The sequence below is a fragment of the Thunnus maccoyii genome, chromosome 3 (genome assembly GCF_910596095.1).
Source record: "Thunnus maccoyii chromosome 3, fThuMac1.1, whole genome shotgun sequence".
Classification (NCBI taxonomy): domain Eukaryota; kingdom Metazoa; phylum Chordata; class Actinopteri; order Scombriformes; family Scombridae; genus Thunnus; species Thunnus maccoyii.
In genome coordinates, this window is record NC_056535.1 from 10,795,401 (window position 1) to 10,811,730 (window position 16,330).

General features: G+C 37.9%; 1 protein-coding gene across 1 annotated transcript; it reads right to left on the reverse strand.

The window, feature by feature from the left end:
• Positions 1-1,427: 1,427 nt before the first annotated feature.
• wdr1 (WD repeat domain 1) lies at positions 1,428-15,039 on the reverse strand. The gene is made up of 15 exons (XM_042405967.1): positions 14,838-15,039; positions 13,040-13,161; positions 10,932-11,022; positions 10,673-10,820; positions 9,997-10,177; positions 8,664-8,741; positions 7,621-7,701; positions 7,074-7,307; positions 5,979-6,066; positions 4,725-4,881; positions 4,001-4,088; positions 3,743-3,853; positions 3,342-3,515; positions 3,072-3,216; positions 1,428-2,337 (listed from the first exon to the last, which is right to left on the reverse strand). The coding sequence occupies exons 1-15, from the start codon at positions 14,851-14,853 to the stop codon at positions 2,231-2,233; spliced, it is 1,821 nt and encodes a 606-aa protein (XP_042261901.1). The 5' UTR covers positions 14,854-15,039; the 3' UTR covers positions 1,428-2,230.
• Between the last annotated feature and the right edge of the window lie 1,291 nt (positions 15,040-16,330).

The following is a 16,330-nucleotide window of genomic DNA, read 5'->3' on the forward strand; positions in this document are numbered from 1 at the left end:
TCTTCCTCTATCTCTCCCTCCGAAATTGGCCTCCATTATTATGTACACCACAGAGAAAACCTGAATCCTATTTATAGTGTTCAAGCTCTGATTTTTAAGTGATCTAATTGGTTACAGGTGTTTTCACATGTGCATTCTGAGTGCAGGTGATTGATAATTAACTGTGGTATTTCAGTGCCAGTGTTTATCAAACAACACAGACAGGCTTTTAGTTTTGAATGATTTGTCTACTGTACTTATTTGAAAAAAGTGTGTTATAGTTTAGCACACCTGGTTAGTAGATAGGCTACATGAGTTAGTGGTTTCAATAACTGCGCCACAACTACCAGTTTTTGTGTCTTGGCAAATGCAAAAAAAAACTGTAAAAACAAAAGAAAAGCAGAATTGCATTAAACTAATCAACAGCAGCTGTGACTACTAATCCAAAACGTAGAAAACAAACCATATACAGGCCATCGGAGTAAAATATATAACATACAGCCTGAAAGAAAACCATCTGATCAAACATTAAAACTAGAACTATCTTATCACCAGTCCCTTTGTGTGTTTATTATCATTGTGATGCAACCACTTTTGCATTTAAAACATGAAATAGAGTAAGAAATTGATTAAATCAATCATCTGAAAATTATCTCTTCTTTGCAGATACCTATAGTCTAGTGACAAGAGAAATGTCATATTTTAATAATAATTTTAATGATTAGTTAGTGTTAATCCTTGTGGATTTCTTCCCTAATCCTAAACATAGTGTTAATCAAGTAACTAGTCAGTTGTGACTGAGGTGCACATGCTTTAAAAATAACTGCTTCACTGTCCACAGTTTATAGCATTTTTACAATATATCTATAAAATGCAATTAGTAATTGCTTGATAATACAAAGTCATCTTAATGTGTTTCCATTGGTTAAAGATTAACCTGAGCAAGAGCATAAATGTCATTGAATCTTTTGTTTTCTCACCAGAAATGCTTTTCAAAGCCGTTAAACATCTGGGAGAGTAGTACAGCCCCAAACACTCAAAAATATTTCGAAGACTAACCTTTTAAAGGATACATCTCCCCCCACTCATGTTTCCTTTATCAGACAGTTTACAATGAAGCAAGACAGAAATAAAAAAAGGAAATCTTATATGTGACAATGTCTAAGGGTCAGTCAGGTACAGTTACAGTAACATAATGGTAAACTTACTAATGTAGTCACAGAGAAATCCTCAAAAATAGTACTTTTTTTTTTTTTTTTTAAAAAAGGGTTTCTCACCTGCTCCTCTCAGTCTTGCCTCAACTGGTAACACCTACAGTTCAGTGGCATGTACAGTATGTTATAGTCAGTGTGCGCCTGAATGAAATTGTTTGAAGATTGCAATTGAACAATTTCGACATAAATGTATTTGACAAGCAGAAAGAGTGCAAATCAGCATGAACAAGAAAATGCATAAAAAGTGTTTTTATTATTATCATTATTATTAATGAATCACTTCCACTTTGGAAGCCGATGCATGAAGACATGAAAAAAAAAGTGAGACAAGCATAGTGGGCCCAAACAAAAAACACAGCAACAATACAGGACCTTCAAATGAAATGACAGCATCTTGATTGTATACGTAATTTGTTCTTTCAGTTCCTATTATTGCTCCCCAGTCCAACAGGAAGTGCTATGAATCACAGAAAGTAGACCTAAGAAAGCAAAAAGCAAAGAAGACACCCACCCCCTTAAAACCTTGAAAATAAAAAGTGACAGGCAACGGCAGTTAGGACCAGTTACTTCTCATTTCAGGAATGTAACCAAAAGATTTCATTTCTTTTAAGCATCATTTTGTTGATTTAAAAAAACAACTCACTTTTGGTTCATCCGTTAAGTTAGGGTGCATTGAGCCCAACCACAGACAAGGATTTCAGTTTAGAGGCTATTACCTATGGAATGTTGAGCTTACAAATATTTTTCTGGGTCCATAACGCTCAAAGAGATGTAAAAGCACTCATGGTTACATTGTATACTTCAACATTTTGTCTCTGTGTAAGTTGAGGTTATTCGCATCAAAGAGACATATCTTAGATAATTTTATGGGAGCTTTTCCCAGCCATGACCATTTACAATTCAGATGTTTACAGACAGCATAGAACACCGTTTAGATGGTGAAAATTACAGTAAAAAAAGAAAGAAAGAAAGAAAGAAAGACTGAATTCTACAGTAGTCCTTGTCCCTGGAGATGAGGATGTTCGTCTGCGTGCAGCTCAGTCTGTAACAGTCCACTGCTTGATGCTGCCATCGTGGGAGGCGGTGACTAGAGTGTGCTCATCTATCCAGGCCAGGCCGCTGACATGGTGCAACCTGTGAGCGTCTGCAGACATCAAAGCATGAAACAACCATGTCACAAAGACTTAACAGAGTGCTCAAGGCCCTGAAATCCTGTTTTCTTCTGACTATGAGCCATGAAATCCTACATAAACACAACATTTCTGCTTTAAAGTGAGAAGGGTTCAGTTGTCATGCATGTCCATGCATAAGTCATAAAGCCGATTAGCTGAGTTTGAGAGTGTTAAAAAACTCTTGGTAAATAATAATTAAGGATGTTTTTTACCCGTGACTGTAACTTATATTAACTTATATTTAAGAAAAATTAGGGACACAACTAATAATTATTTTCATTATAGAATAATCTGTCAATAATTTTCTTGATTAATTGTTTGTTCTGTAAAATGTCAGAAAAGAGTGAAAAATGATCAAAAATATCCCTGAAATGCACACATTTCAAAAACTGAAACCAGAGAATGTCGGGAATTTTGATTGTAAAATTACTTAAATTGAGATTAAGATTTTTCAGTTTTTAAATTAACCACATCTGTAGCTAAGTTAAAAGTGTTCAACAATCAATACACGCTGAGCTATGATTTATGCCCAGCTACATGCTCTACATATGTAGAATTTTAAAACTGAGTAAATACCATTGCTGAAGTCAAGAGCCACTCACATGACATAGCTGCCACAGTAAAGCTCAAAATCTCTTAATGCGTGTAAAGGCATTAGGAAAGCCAAGGTTGAGTGAATGTATATATGTGCACTTGTGTGGCCTACCTGGGAGCTTAATCCTCTTGTCTGCATCATTAACTGTCCAGATAAACACCATCATATCCATCCCACCAGTGGCAAAGCGCTCATTATCAGGTGACCAGGCCAAGACCACTGGTTTTGCATGGTGTCCATAAAACTCATTTTTGACCTGCGAAAATAGAAGAGTGACAACTAATTATATATAAAAAAAGAGGCAATGACTCTTTTATATTCTACAGGCACTGGATATTAAATAATCATCAAAAAGGATGTATAGGAGAGACAAATGCTTACAGAGTAGCCATCTGCCACATTAAAGGCTGTGGCAACTTTCTTGTCATCTATGGCAGCCAGATAGGCTCCATCATTAGAGTAGGCCATGTCTGTGATCGCCCCTTTAGCCTCGATGGTTTTACCCTCGTCCTTCAGAGTGTTGCCTTGAATTGAGTACAGACGAATTATCCCATCCTAAAGAAGAAAAAAGAAAAGAATCTCAAATTTAATGACTCCAGGGTGCGATGAAGACTGTGCAGCACTGTGTTCTGAGATGGTTATTTAAAATGGATCATTATTACAAAGCAAGACATGCTGATGATGTTTTTCCCCTGAATTCAAAAGCTTTTTTCAAGACAGATCTAAGGTGACTACATGCATGTTTGGCGAGATAATCCCTGGTCTTAGATGTTGACACTTACTGCTCCCCCCACTGCAGCAGTGGTGCCCCCGGGGTGGATAACTCCAACCTCTGGTTCATAGCCGAGATTATCCAATGTGAAGACTTTCTTCTTATCCTTCAGCAAGACAACCTGGGAAAAGCAAGAGATGAGGAATGATCATCAAAACATTTTCCAATGGATGATATAAAACATCACAAATGCTAAAATGTGTTCAAAGGGGAGATCATGCCGAGGCTAAACGGTAATGACAAAGAGACCAATTTTATTTTTAATTACCTGCCCAATGCACACAGCCAGTGACAGCCCTCCTGCTGCTGCCGACACACTTTTAGGCTGGAAATCCATCTTCACCACATCAGAGGCACTGAAAACCACAACTTTGGGTTATTAACATGGTAAATAAGTATCCACCTCTTAACTATAACATTTAGAGGTGGACTAATTATGGATTTCTGAAAGCCGATATTAAGTTTGAATAAAAAGAAAACAAAAGACAGACATTTCAATTACACTTTTGTAAGTCTCATTTATCTTGCATGTCATGACATTATGGGATATTGGGTTGAACAAATAAACCTGACTTAAAGTCACTTCTGATGCACAGATTGGTGCCACTATAAAAGAAGCCTTAAAAGGCCTTCACTTATTAAGGATACAATACATGTTATATACCAAAAAAATTTTTTTTTTTAAAAACAACAGAAGTGCTTAGAAAATGATGACCTAAACCAAAAGTGCTAAGAAAATTTTGGAACAGATCTCTAGTGACATAATAAAGGAATACTTTTACAGATTTTCTACATGACAGCGAATTAAGCACATCCACCCATTACCAACTGTCATAACAAAAATCTAATCCAAAACTTAATCTGTTTTCTACCAGGCATATGCCCTGCCAAGATCGACTTTCATTATCAGACAAAATGCACAACATCATTTTAATCCTCACTAAGTTGATCTCATAGTCGTTATCTGTACAGCAACATGTAAAGATCCCTACCTGTACTCCTTCTTGCCGATGTTGGTGTAGCGCAGTGTATCGTCCATGCTGCACGTCACCAGCTCATCGGTTTCGTCAACCACCATTTTGCTCACCTGGTTGCTGTGGCCCTTCCCCGAGAAGCAATCATTCTCCCCAGTTTCTGCATCCCAGTAATGTGAGGCAAATGTTAAGGAAAAAAATACATTACAGACATGGATACTTAATTCATTCTTCACTTTCTAAGATCAACACACACATAGTGAAGCAGAACTAGTCAATACAACAGGTGAGTATTGGGTTGCCTGAACTACCTGTACACTTTAATGCATCGAAAGATTGATCCAAATGCAGAGATTAAGGCTCCAAGAACTCACCATCTCTCTATAATCAAAGTGTCCCAATTCCAGGGTATTATCGAGTACTATCGACTGTAGCACAAAGGCTTCTGCACCTAGTAGTGAGCCCTCACATGAGAAATACAAGCAATTTTCAAACTTTCATTTAAAAATAACATTTGTGGAACCATTTTATCGTTCCACAAATACTACTGCCCAGTAAAGAGCTGCTTAATACTTACATTTTAGTCATATTTTGAAAAATGACTCTGGATTTAGCTCTCATTGTGTTCCCCCTGGTACACTACCTATTTAATTTTCATTAAGAGTCAGTTCTGTTGTTTCAAGCTTTCTGAGAGCTCCTGTCCCAATCCATTATAAGAGTGGGATTATTCAGTTCCCCCTTAAAAAGCCAAAATCAAAGCCATATTGCTGAAGCAATTTAAGAACAATTTTCTTCAAAACTCTGCTTCCTCTCTTAAATTAATGCCTATTATGCTTCAGTGCACCATTTCAGAGAATCCAGTTGGGCTTTAAGACCTTCCATATCACAGAAAGTGCATGAATTTGTGTTGAACGACTGACATCTAGCTGCAAACAATGGTAAACTCCCTGTTTTTAGCTCTATTAGATGACTGTGTTCAATAGTGTTGACTGCTTCATTCTGCTACAACAACCTAGTATCAGCAATGCCAGTCTGATAAAATTGTATACAGAAATAGATTAAAAAAAAAAAAGAAGACGAATTTCTTCAATGGGGAATTTTGTTGAGCAAATTACAAAAAAATAAACCTCTGCAACAGGCAAATATTGTACATTTTACATGATGTCAAAATATTTGAGAGATTAAAAAAATATATCATCTAAATACAGTACAAAGGGCACTTTGTTGTCTAATGGGCGACCTTTGCTGACCACTTCAGCAGTGAAAGGATATTGATGTGTCCATCGTGACTTCCCGAGTAGATGTAGGTTCGCCCATCATTTTTGTGAACCGTCAGACACTGGATGGATTTGCTGTGACCCTGTAGGATGAACAAGTACATGTTTTGTAGAATCTTAACACATACTCATGACAGACACTTGATATTTTGACAGCACATTAGTTCCAGTCAAAAGCCACATGACTTTTTTTTTTTTTTTTTTTTTTTTTTTAGATACTTTTGCAAGAACTTGACATACTGTGACTGGAATTTTCTGTCCCACTGCCTTCTGCCTGGCAGTGACAAATGATATATATCAGTACAGCAAATCTAGTCTAGTTGCTGGGTCAGTTCATTTCAAGCTGACATTTTGAGAAACAGGAGCTTAAAAGAGACCATCCAGCACCTCACCATTTCTGATAAATGTGTTTGCCAGTCAGAAGCTTTAATCTCTGCTCTGGTGAAAGGCTTTATTTATCATAGGCTACACTTGGTTTCACAAATCCACTCAATGTAGCTTACAGACAAAGAGCTAAGAGCTTTATACGAAAGGAAGAACTCCTGACAACAAAACATGCGGTTTTAACTTTTCTGCATGAACACCCTCTGTGTGTCAATATTGTAGTATATTGTAACATTTTAATATAGAAAATGTCATGTCAATTCATTTAGAATTTCTGAATGCATTCAAATGCAATGCTTTTCTTTCATCCATTTGCATTAATGCAAATATGTAGTAAGATTTGTAAATGTGTACATAGACGTCATAGAGCTTGCTGAGATTTATACGTGTGCTACAATTTAAAGACAATTACAGTAAACATTTTAAACATTAGAGGTCATAATAATGTGTATCCACTTTTTAAAATGTTATAATTGGCAAATGGTGCCACATTTACAAATTGGGTATCAATCTGAAAGCACAAAATTAGGCAGACAAAATTCTGAAAAAGTTAAAGGCTAATGTGAGAGCGTGTTCAGGTATATGGAAACTGAGTTATATGAAATATATGAAACAGCTACTTAAAAGATAATGCCACATTTTATCAGTAACAAGGAGCTATTGATAATATCCAAGAATAACATCCTTAAACCCTCAAGAGTCTGACCTTGACGGTGCGTATGGGTCGGTCAGGGTTGTTCTTGTCCAGGTAGTTAATGTATCCTGACAAGGAGATGCTGAGGAGGTGGTCCTTCTGCCACAGGCAGCCCAGCTGCTGGTCTGTCACTTCAGTGCCCAGGTTGAAGGTGGTGACGGCCGTACCTGCACCAACATCCCAGAGCTTGACGGTCTTGTCCCCTGAGGCAGATATCAGTTGGGAGCTGTCAGGGCTCCAGCTGATCTGGAGGATGTTGGGATTGAAAAGAAGGTTATGATATTAATATGCATGTAATGTAAAGTTGTGCATTTTGTTGGTAAAGAAGTCTCATAGATCTTTATTCAACATCGGGAACACCAGTGCTGTGTGGAGAACAAAAAACAAATGGGTTCCTCTTTTAGTGTTCCCTAAGTTCTCGATTTGAATAGGGAAAGAAGCAATTTTGTGTTCACAAGCTCTGATGATTTGTTTAAGTTCAAACAAGACAGACTGGCAAAATATATGCTGAATGCAGTATCAGATTTTGACATGAAAGAGCTCGAGAAACCCTACTTACAGAATAGATTCCTCCTTTGTGGGCCTTCTCTCCACCCAGTGAGCCGACGCGCTCCCCATTTGTTCCATCATAGACGAAAATCTGAGGAAATCATATTCATTAAGAAAATTAGGAACATTTTTTTGTATACAACTACAGTTTTTTCTGTGAATTTGTTCTATACCAAACTGCCACTTTAAGTTGAGACATCCCTTGATTTAATTTATGTTATTGAAGTAAATGTCATTGTCGTATACTCAAGGTAACATTATGCAACTATTTTACCTTAAACAGCTTCAAGATCATTTTGATGGTACACTGACTTGTAACGGAGAGAATGTTGCCTCTTTCATTCCCACTCCACACACCAAACACCTGTTCTTGCACTATGTAACTTGGGTTGAGCAGGTACAATCACCCGCGAGAAATATTAGTTACCTGGAGGTAACTTCAGTTTTATGAGTATGTATGGATGGGTCTTCAGCTGGTAAGCGACAGCTGATGAACCCTTCCATAAATTACAATCACTTGTTAACTCGCCAATATGTAACTATAACATTACAACAGAACTAAGATACATACTAGCAGCCACCGGACTGTATTTTCCGCAGTGTGTGAAGACATTGTGTATCGTAACATAAGTCAGTCAGTATAATGCTAGCTGTTAGCAACTACATTTTAGCACACAGCTGCTGTGAGTTCAGATGTTGCCAGTCATGGAAATAATATCAACCAGAAGCACAGCGAGGGATGTCACAACAGTAACTGTGTCTAGATGTGCTGCTCCCGCTTCGCTTGCGGTCTAGACACAGCTTAAGTGTTGAAGTCTGTTCCCCTTCAAATAGTGTTCACTCACGTTACAATAGCGTGGTACCCTCACTGCTCAGATATCAACAGACTTCAATGCACCAGCATCCTGTAAATACCAGTTAAGGCAGCAGAGGCCACTGTTGCTACTGCTCAGCAGAGGTTACAGAGTCTTGCTTAAAGATCGTTTTGGTCAAGGTAATCTTAATATAAAATTTTCATGAGCACATGCTCACACCTGGCAATCCAATACTCACCTGGCCATCAGCACCTGCGGTGGCAAACCGACTTCCGTCTGGAGAGAAACGGACACAGTTGACAAACTGGCTGTGGTCCTTTAGTGGTCACCGGGGAGACAGGAGAAAGGAGGAAAAATTATCCGTACAGAAAATTTCTTTACAAAAATATAAACAGCATAAGAGTATTTTATCTAGGACATTCCCTTTCAGTCTTTCATCATGGTTGATAATCCATCACATATTAATCATGCTGGACAAACAAAACAAATATATTTATCATTCTCTGCCATCCTCTTGAGGGAAAAGTTGACAAAAAGTTGAGAAAATAATAATTTTTCAGGTAAAAACACCATAGTGCACTTTACAAGAATAGTGACAGTCAAGACCAGCCATAGCATGTATACTAAGTAGTGGATATATACTCTCACTACAGATTAGAGTCAGGGAGGCTTGTTGCTGTCGTCCCAAAACAATGTTGTTCCTGATAAGAAAATTTCGTGAGGGGGCCCCTGGTCCTGGATAATCCAATTTGACAGCCACATATACTGCACTATACAGCCTACTCTATCCACCTGAGGAGCTGTTTGACAAGTGTTCATGAGCATGAACATAAAAACAATAGGACATGGGTTCAGGAGTGCATGTGCTGCTCTCAGCTCTTCTCAAAAACATATACAGGCTGTGATTTAATTAAAAACATCATTATACATTAAAAATGCAAACCATTTGGCCCTAAGCTATAAGAGCATTTTGAGCATATCTACTCTATATCGACATATTTTCTATGAGACTGTTACATGCCAAGACAGCATTGAAGAATGTAATCTACACTTTTATACAGAGAAATCAATTTGAGACTGAATTCTAAAAGTTTGTTTTTAGAATTTATAAGGATGAATAAGAAGACAGAAATGAAGGTTTAGTTTAGTGCGTGCAAACTGTAGAGGGAAGGCCTTCTACCAAGGATGTGGCTCACACATTCTACAAGAATTTATGGGGGAAGTGGGTTATGTAATATGGAAACAGACAAACAAGGCCACACTGTCAGTGACCACCAGGGTGTGACAGACTTAAGACGGCTGGTTTAAAGTCACGCTAGTGCTATGTGTGCATATGCTGAAGGCCAATATTTTGTTATTAATAAGACTCCAAGTTGAAGATGACATTTAGCCTTTGGTTGGTTTGTTGGGTTTTAATCCTCTGGTTAAAAGCAGAGCCTTTCCTTTCTTCCCAAGACAGGTCCAGCTAAATCAATTTACTTCCATCTAATTTGTTTACACACACACACGACCTTTCCAAAAGCTGCTCAAAAGCCTAGAGAAAAAAGCTAATGTTAATCTCTCCAACTCACGCGTAATGTGAACTTGAACTTGAAGGGAGGGCCCTCGAAGAAGGAACCACAGGTGTCATCACTGGCAGCAGCAAGGCGGTAAGGGCGTTTCTGCCGTATGTCAACACTGTTGATTAATTTGGAGTGGCCGGAAACCTCTCCAACTGAGGACCCAGAGTCCCACAGGAACACTGCCCCAAACCTACAGAAACAGATCAACACAGATAAGTTTGGTTTGTGTGAGGTCTGAGAGAAAAATAGAAATAACAAAACACCCTTTTCCTATAAAAGCAAGTCTACAAATCTCCCAGGATTAAACTAACAACAGAAATTAGACCACCTACTGTACAGCTTGATGCTTACAGTCAAACACACTGACATAATGTTTATGCTATGTGTTTTTTTCATTATTATATTTATGGACAGTTGCCCTACACAAGGTTTTAGCTGTCTTAGCTGCTCAATGGTGATATGTAGTAGGAAGCATTCACATACTACACAGCACTATCAATCAAGACAATCATTAATAAATGTTATTTAAATGCACTAAAACTCCATCTTAGCATGTCAAACATAGAAATATCTAAAGCAAGCAATTGTGTGCGAGGAGCTTCTCTTAATGCTGGCTCATGGTGGCTAACTTCTATTTCTTGAACATAGTTTCAGTCAGTCTAGTATGAAATCCCCCAATACTCACTTCTCTCGTCCGTCCCCAACAACAGCAATCCTCTTGCTATCCTCTGTCCATGCAATGTCCTTGATCTTGCCTGAAATAGGGGTGTACTCGTACTTGAGCAGATGCTCCTTCTGGGTGGTGTCCCAGATACGGATCTTTCCTGATGCATCTAAAGGGTTTAAAAAACAATTATTTATTTTATTATAGTATAAACATACTGTGATAAGTAACTACAGTATATGCACATATTAGTTGACGTGTTCATATGTGGGCTGTTTACCTCCAGATGCAATGTAGAATCCACTGGGAGCGTACTTGGCAACAGTAACTTGATGGGCATGTTCAGTGTAAATGTCTGCTATAGCCGGGTTCTGCAAAGACAGGAAACATGAGACATCAGCAGGTGTGTGTCTGACAAATGGTACAAAGGTGGTGCCCTTCTAAATCAGTACAAAGAAAAATTCTGTTGTTTTTTTATAACTTGGACCATTTTTCATAGTTTTGACCATTGTTTCTGTTGCTCATCATATCATTTTACTCATTAGGTCAATTAAAGAGGGATAAAGGGATGCAGCATGTCAGGTCAATGCAGCCTTGCAATTGAGTCTATTAAGAGCAAGTAAAACAAGTGATCAGACACATTTAACAACTGCTACGTTTAACTGTGAATTAAAGGACCAGTGCATAAGATTTAGAGGGATCTCTTGGCAGAAACTGAATATAATATTCATAAGTATGATTTCATTTGTGTAATCACATGAAAATAAGAATCGTGATTTCGTTACCTTAGAATGAGCCCCTTCTATCTACAGAGGGAGTAAGTTCTCCTCCCCAGGGCCAACCATGTTACACTGCCATGTTACTATAGTAGCCCAGAACAGACAAACCAAACACTGACTCTAGAGAGGGCCTTTTGCATTTTTCAAGAGTTTATGGCCACCGTAGGTTCTCCTACACGCTTGGAAGGGTATTCGTATCTGTATTTGCTGAGGCATCAAAATTATTTGTATTTGAAAAAAAAAAACAATTTTGGGATATTAAAGTGTTGAAGTAAGTGTTCTTCAATGAAGTTTTTTTTTTTTTTTTTTTACAAAACTGGGTTCCCACACCAGGTCTTGAACCCAATTTTCCAGACCACAGACATCTCCACTGACCAATCAGCCACAGCTCAGCTCCGCCATACAGATAGATCTGCAGCTATTTATACACTCATGACACACAGGCAGACAGCAATGCAGCCTCTACGTTACAAGTCCCAGCCTGCGCGCTGTTATCTGACAGGTTTTTTTTTCTTTCTGGAAACAAATCATTTAAAAAATATTTGTATGAAATAAATATTTGTAAAAACCCACTATTTGTGCTTTTCTGAATACCATATTTGGATTCAGCTCCACTCCTACTCACTGCTGGATGCCACTAAATCCTACACATTGGTCCTTTAAAATGAAAGTTAAAACTTGTTACCCAAACCGTCAGTTGAAAATGTCCATTACATTTTGCAGAACTGCTTCCTGGTTAAAAAGTAATTTAATAGCAGCTGAAAATCTTGTTTTTGCTGACTTCCAATGTTCAAGGATTTCATCTTGCTGATGTACTCATAATGTGTTATATACACTGTGACGTCACCCACAGGTGTGGTTACAGGTGCAGAGGCCACTTACTACATGTTATTAAGTAGCAAGGGTGGGGAAAGCTGCTTTAATGGAGGGCAGGTGGTGGGTGGTAGTGGAAATGCTGCTGTAACACTTCTTGTTCAGGATGAGTTGTACCAAATACAGAATGTACAAAATTCTATTTTAAAACATGTAAAAAAAACATTGTTTGCAACTATCATTGCAGCCAGACTTTGATTTAATCTCTGGACAGCTTTTAAGTGTTGGCAGAGAAAGTACAGTTAGTATCATTCCCTTTTGGATTTAGCGTGACAGGACCTGCTCAATATATGTGATGACTAATCTCCAATGTTTTGCCGTTTTGTTAGGCCACATGGTATTTTGTTAAATTGCCAAACAAGCTATCAAATCAGGACAGCATAAGTGGCATGTGCCATTTTGTGCCAACTGAAATGAAACCACATCACATCTAACCAGCCCAAAGCAGTGCTGTGCCCATCGGGTTTCAGAGCACACCTTTGACCACACCCGCCACTGGTTTTAGGTGTGGCCAGAGGCCCAACAAACATGAAACTTTCAAACAAGCGGTCAGTGAACTTATTTTCCAAGTGGTGTGAAGTATAATCAAAGCAATATACTGTAATTAGTGAGTAAAATGTCATCTTGACTAATATGAATAATGGCCAAAACAATGAAAGTAAGACCCAGATTGTAAAACAAAAAAAAAATCCTTTAAAGTCAGCAACACTTGATAAAAATAGCTTAAAAAACTTACTTCAATGTTCCTGATGATGACACACTTCCCATTGGTATAAAGGAAGTTGTTGCCTTTGGGATCACCACCAATCACTTTCGCAACTCCCCTCTCCATCTGTGGGAGACTGGCGAATACATGTTCTGAAAGTAGACAAGACAAGAGTAAATGTGAAGCGTTAAACACACATTAACTATAATGGGAAATACAGAAAACAGTTGACAAAGTAATATCACTTTGTACATCTATTTAGGGCAAAAATCAGTTTATAGTGTCCTATCATTTATAACTTGTTCTGCCTGAGCTAATGTCTCATTAAACTACAGTTTCATGTTAAATATACTGAAAGGTTATCCAGAATTAATCTGCATCAATTACTTCATCATTAGTCATAGGGCCATTAGTCATTAGTCGTTTGAGGGCCTGATGTGTTTAACATGGCCTAACATATCTCATTGATTTTTCCAGACACTTTCACCACACTGCCAGGTCTGTGCTTGTTGGTCAAGTCAGTGCTCAGACCTATTAAGAACAGAGCCATCACAGCAGTGTCCACAAGAAGTTCATTTTTCTCCCAAAGAGAAGAGAAGACACAAGGTATGGCTATAACTTATGGGTAATAAACACATTACCCATAAGATAAAGAGGTAATTTACACAAATTTTATCAAGTTTAAAAAAAAATTCAATTCTAATTCAAGAAGGATATAAATATATCATGGTCAGTCGTGCACTTCCTGAAACCGTGCAGGAAGGCTGATTTTGCTTTCTATAATGCATATGTATTGTTTCACTTCCTCTCAGTAAACTGAAACAATGAAAATTATATTTGTTTTATACTTATTTAGCTAGGTTCATATACGTACATGTAAATTTACAAACAAATGCCTATTTTTTCCTCTGTTTTCAATAAAGCATGTAGGCAGCACTTAAAGACAATTCACTTTAAATCTACATTGATAATAAAACTTCATAATGTTAGTAGGCTTCCACATTGCCTATAAAATAACTTTCTTATCATGACAGGTATCCAAATATTTGCTCTTCGCTCCACCAGCTCAACTTTAAAACTGCAACCAAACGTCTTCATTTTGAGCTTGGTCAGCAGCCACAAATTGTGTTTCCTTATGCCAGTGGTTCTCAAACTTTTTCACACCAAGGACCCCTAAACTGACACAAATTATACCACAGACGCCCATTTGATAAGATTTTGCCCCAGGGTGCTCCATCTGATAAGACTTTAGCTTTTAGATGTTTTATTACAGAACGTGTACGAACCCCATGACCAAAATAGTCACACACTCTGTCATTGTGCTACTTATGCATGGAATTACAGTAAAAATACATTATTCCCCGTTCCACCTCAAGGACCCCTGGGGGTCCCCGGACCTCACTTTGAGAACCACTACCTTTAGCTACTTCCCCACAGTCAGCCAGCCCCAGTCTGGACATGTCACAACAACAATGCGATGTGGGCACAACTATTTCCTCTGACTGACGTTAGCTCAACTAACAGCTAGCTGACGCTAACATCCATGAACAGCTTGTGACGGGCTGCATTTCGAGCCACAGCATCTTCACAACCAACTGAGGTTCATTGGACACATGTCTATACTGAATCTGACACCATTATTGCTAATGCCGAGCTTTTGTCTTCCATGTGCGAGATGAAATGTCAAAATTAATGCAGCAATGGGCGAGGCTAGCTAGCTTCGTGCTAACTGGCTGACTAGCTCGAGCTGCTCAATAATGTCGCCAAAAATAAAGACATTCATTGCATTTTTCGCTCAGTCGTTGCCATTACAAATTAACAGACTTACTCAGTTCAAGCGGCATTTTCCCAGCTGGTCACTTGCTTAACGTTACTCTTCCAAAATGAATGAAACAGTGGAGACAGTGAATCTCCCCCGGCTGTGCACTCCCTGATCACACAAACACGGAAGCAAGTGGAGCTCTCTTCTGCCTAGCTTTGCCCATATATAGTAAACTCAGATACTACGCTGCTGCTGTCAACCACTAGCCATGCACCCCGGTTAAATGGGATTATTTCACCCTGAACACCGCCTCTCAGGCTCCAAAGTGTTAAACCACCCCTTCGATCTCCACCAATCAGATGGTGGTATGTGTAGAGTGGGCCCATGAATAGGGTCGTGGCCCCACCCCAATTAGTAACTTCAGCACTCTGCACATTACTCCGTGGTTTGGTCATGTAGCATATGAGATGTTTTATCTAGGAGTAGATTGTGTCTTCAAAGGCATTATCATGATCTCACAGATGTCTCCTGTCTGTCCAGAATGATAAAATGTTTGCCCACATACAAGGAATTTGACTCCAGTTTAGTGGCTCTGAGTGTATTTACACAGAATAACAACACAACAATCTTCAGAAATATACACAAGGAATGACTATATACAGGTGAAATTGTTTCTGTGAACTTTAAACAGGATAATGCGCCATGCTAAGATTTTTTTTTAATTTTTAAAAAATGACATTATATGCATATAGTAGGTGGTTATGTACAGTGTATACAGCCTGTTCAGATATACAGCAGTGAGTGAAATGTATTGCACATTTTGTATTTTAGACTAAAATAAATATATATAATTTGTAGGTACAGTGAGTATTATAGTGTTTCAGGGTTCTTGCACAGTGCCTGAGTTAACTGTTCATAAGTGTGACAATGAGGGGGAAGAAACAGTTCCTGTGTCTGGTGGTTTTGGTGTACAATGTTCTTTAGCGCCCACCAGTGGATTATTATTTTTATGATTATGATTTTTATGATGTGTAAATACTTGAAATATACAACTTTTGAAAACAAGTTAAAATGTTTTGACTTTTCTCCTATGTTTGAAAAAAGAAAGTATTTCCTAATACATTACCTATATATACCTATATATATACCTAAAATATTCATTAACTAGTAAGAAAAATTATTAATCAGTTTCCAAAGTTTTAACTATTTCATAATCCTGGTAAACTGAAATGACATATTTTGTTTTGTACAACACAAGAAAAATATAGCCTAAATGTGTGTAAAAATAAAAAATAATGAAAAGTCACATTAATATAGAGTATACTGTAAATATAATTTATAATAAGAGTGTTACATTTTGGTTTATGTCATACAAATCAAGCAGGGACATCATCTCCGATAATCATCTTTGTTTGGATAAGGAAAGAGAGCCACAACATAGGAAACATGTTTTAAGTCTTTCATACAAGAGAATGAATATGTTATTACGGAAATACCTTTAAAACAGTTTTGAGTGCTATTAAGAAAATACGAAGATTTCAGGGTATCTATCTTATAGA

What these genes read in the sequence shown, in the direction of transcription:
- wdr1 (XM_042405967.1), bottom strand. An exon ending in GTTGGGGACGGACGAGAGAA is followed by an intron (nt 10,178 to 10,672) that starts GTGAGTATTGGG and finishes CTGTTTCTGTAG; the next exon opens with GTTTGGGGCAGTGTTCCTGT. An exon ending in ATCGGCAAGAAGGAGTACAG is followed by an intron (nt 4,089 to 4,724) that starts GTAGGGATCTTT and finishes TGTGGTTTTCAG; the next exon opens with TGCCTCTGATGTGGTGAAGA.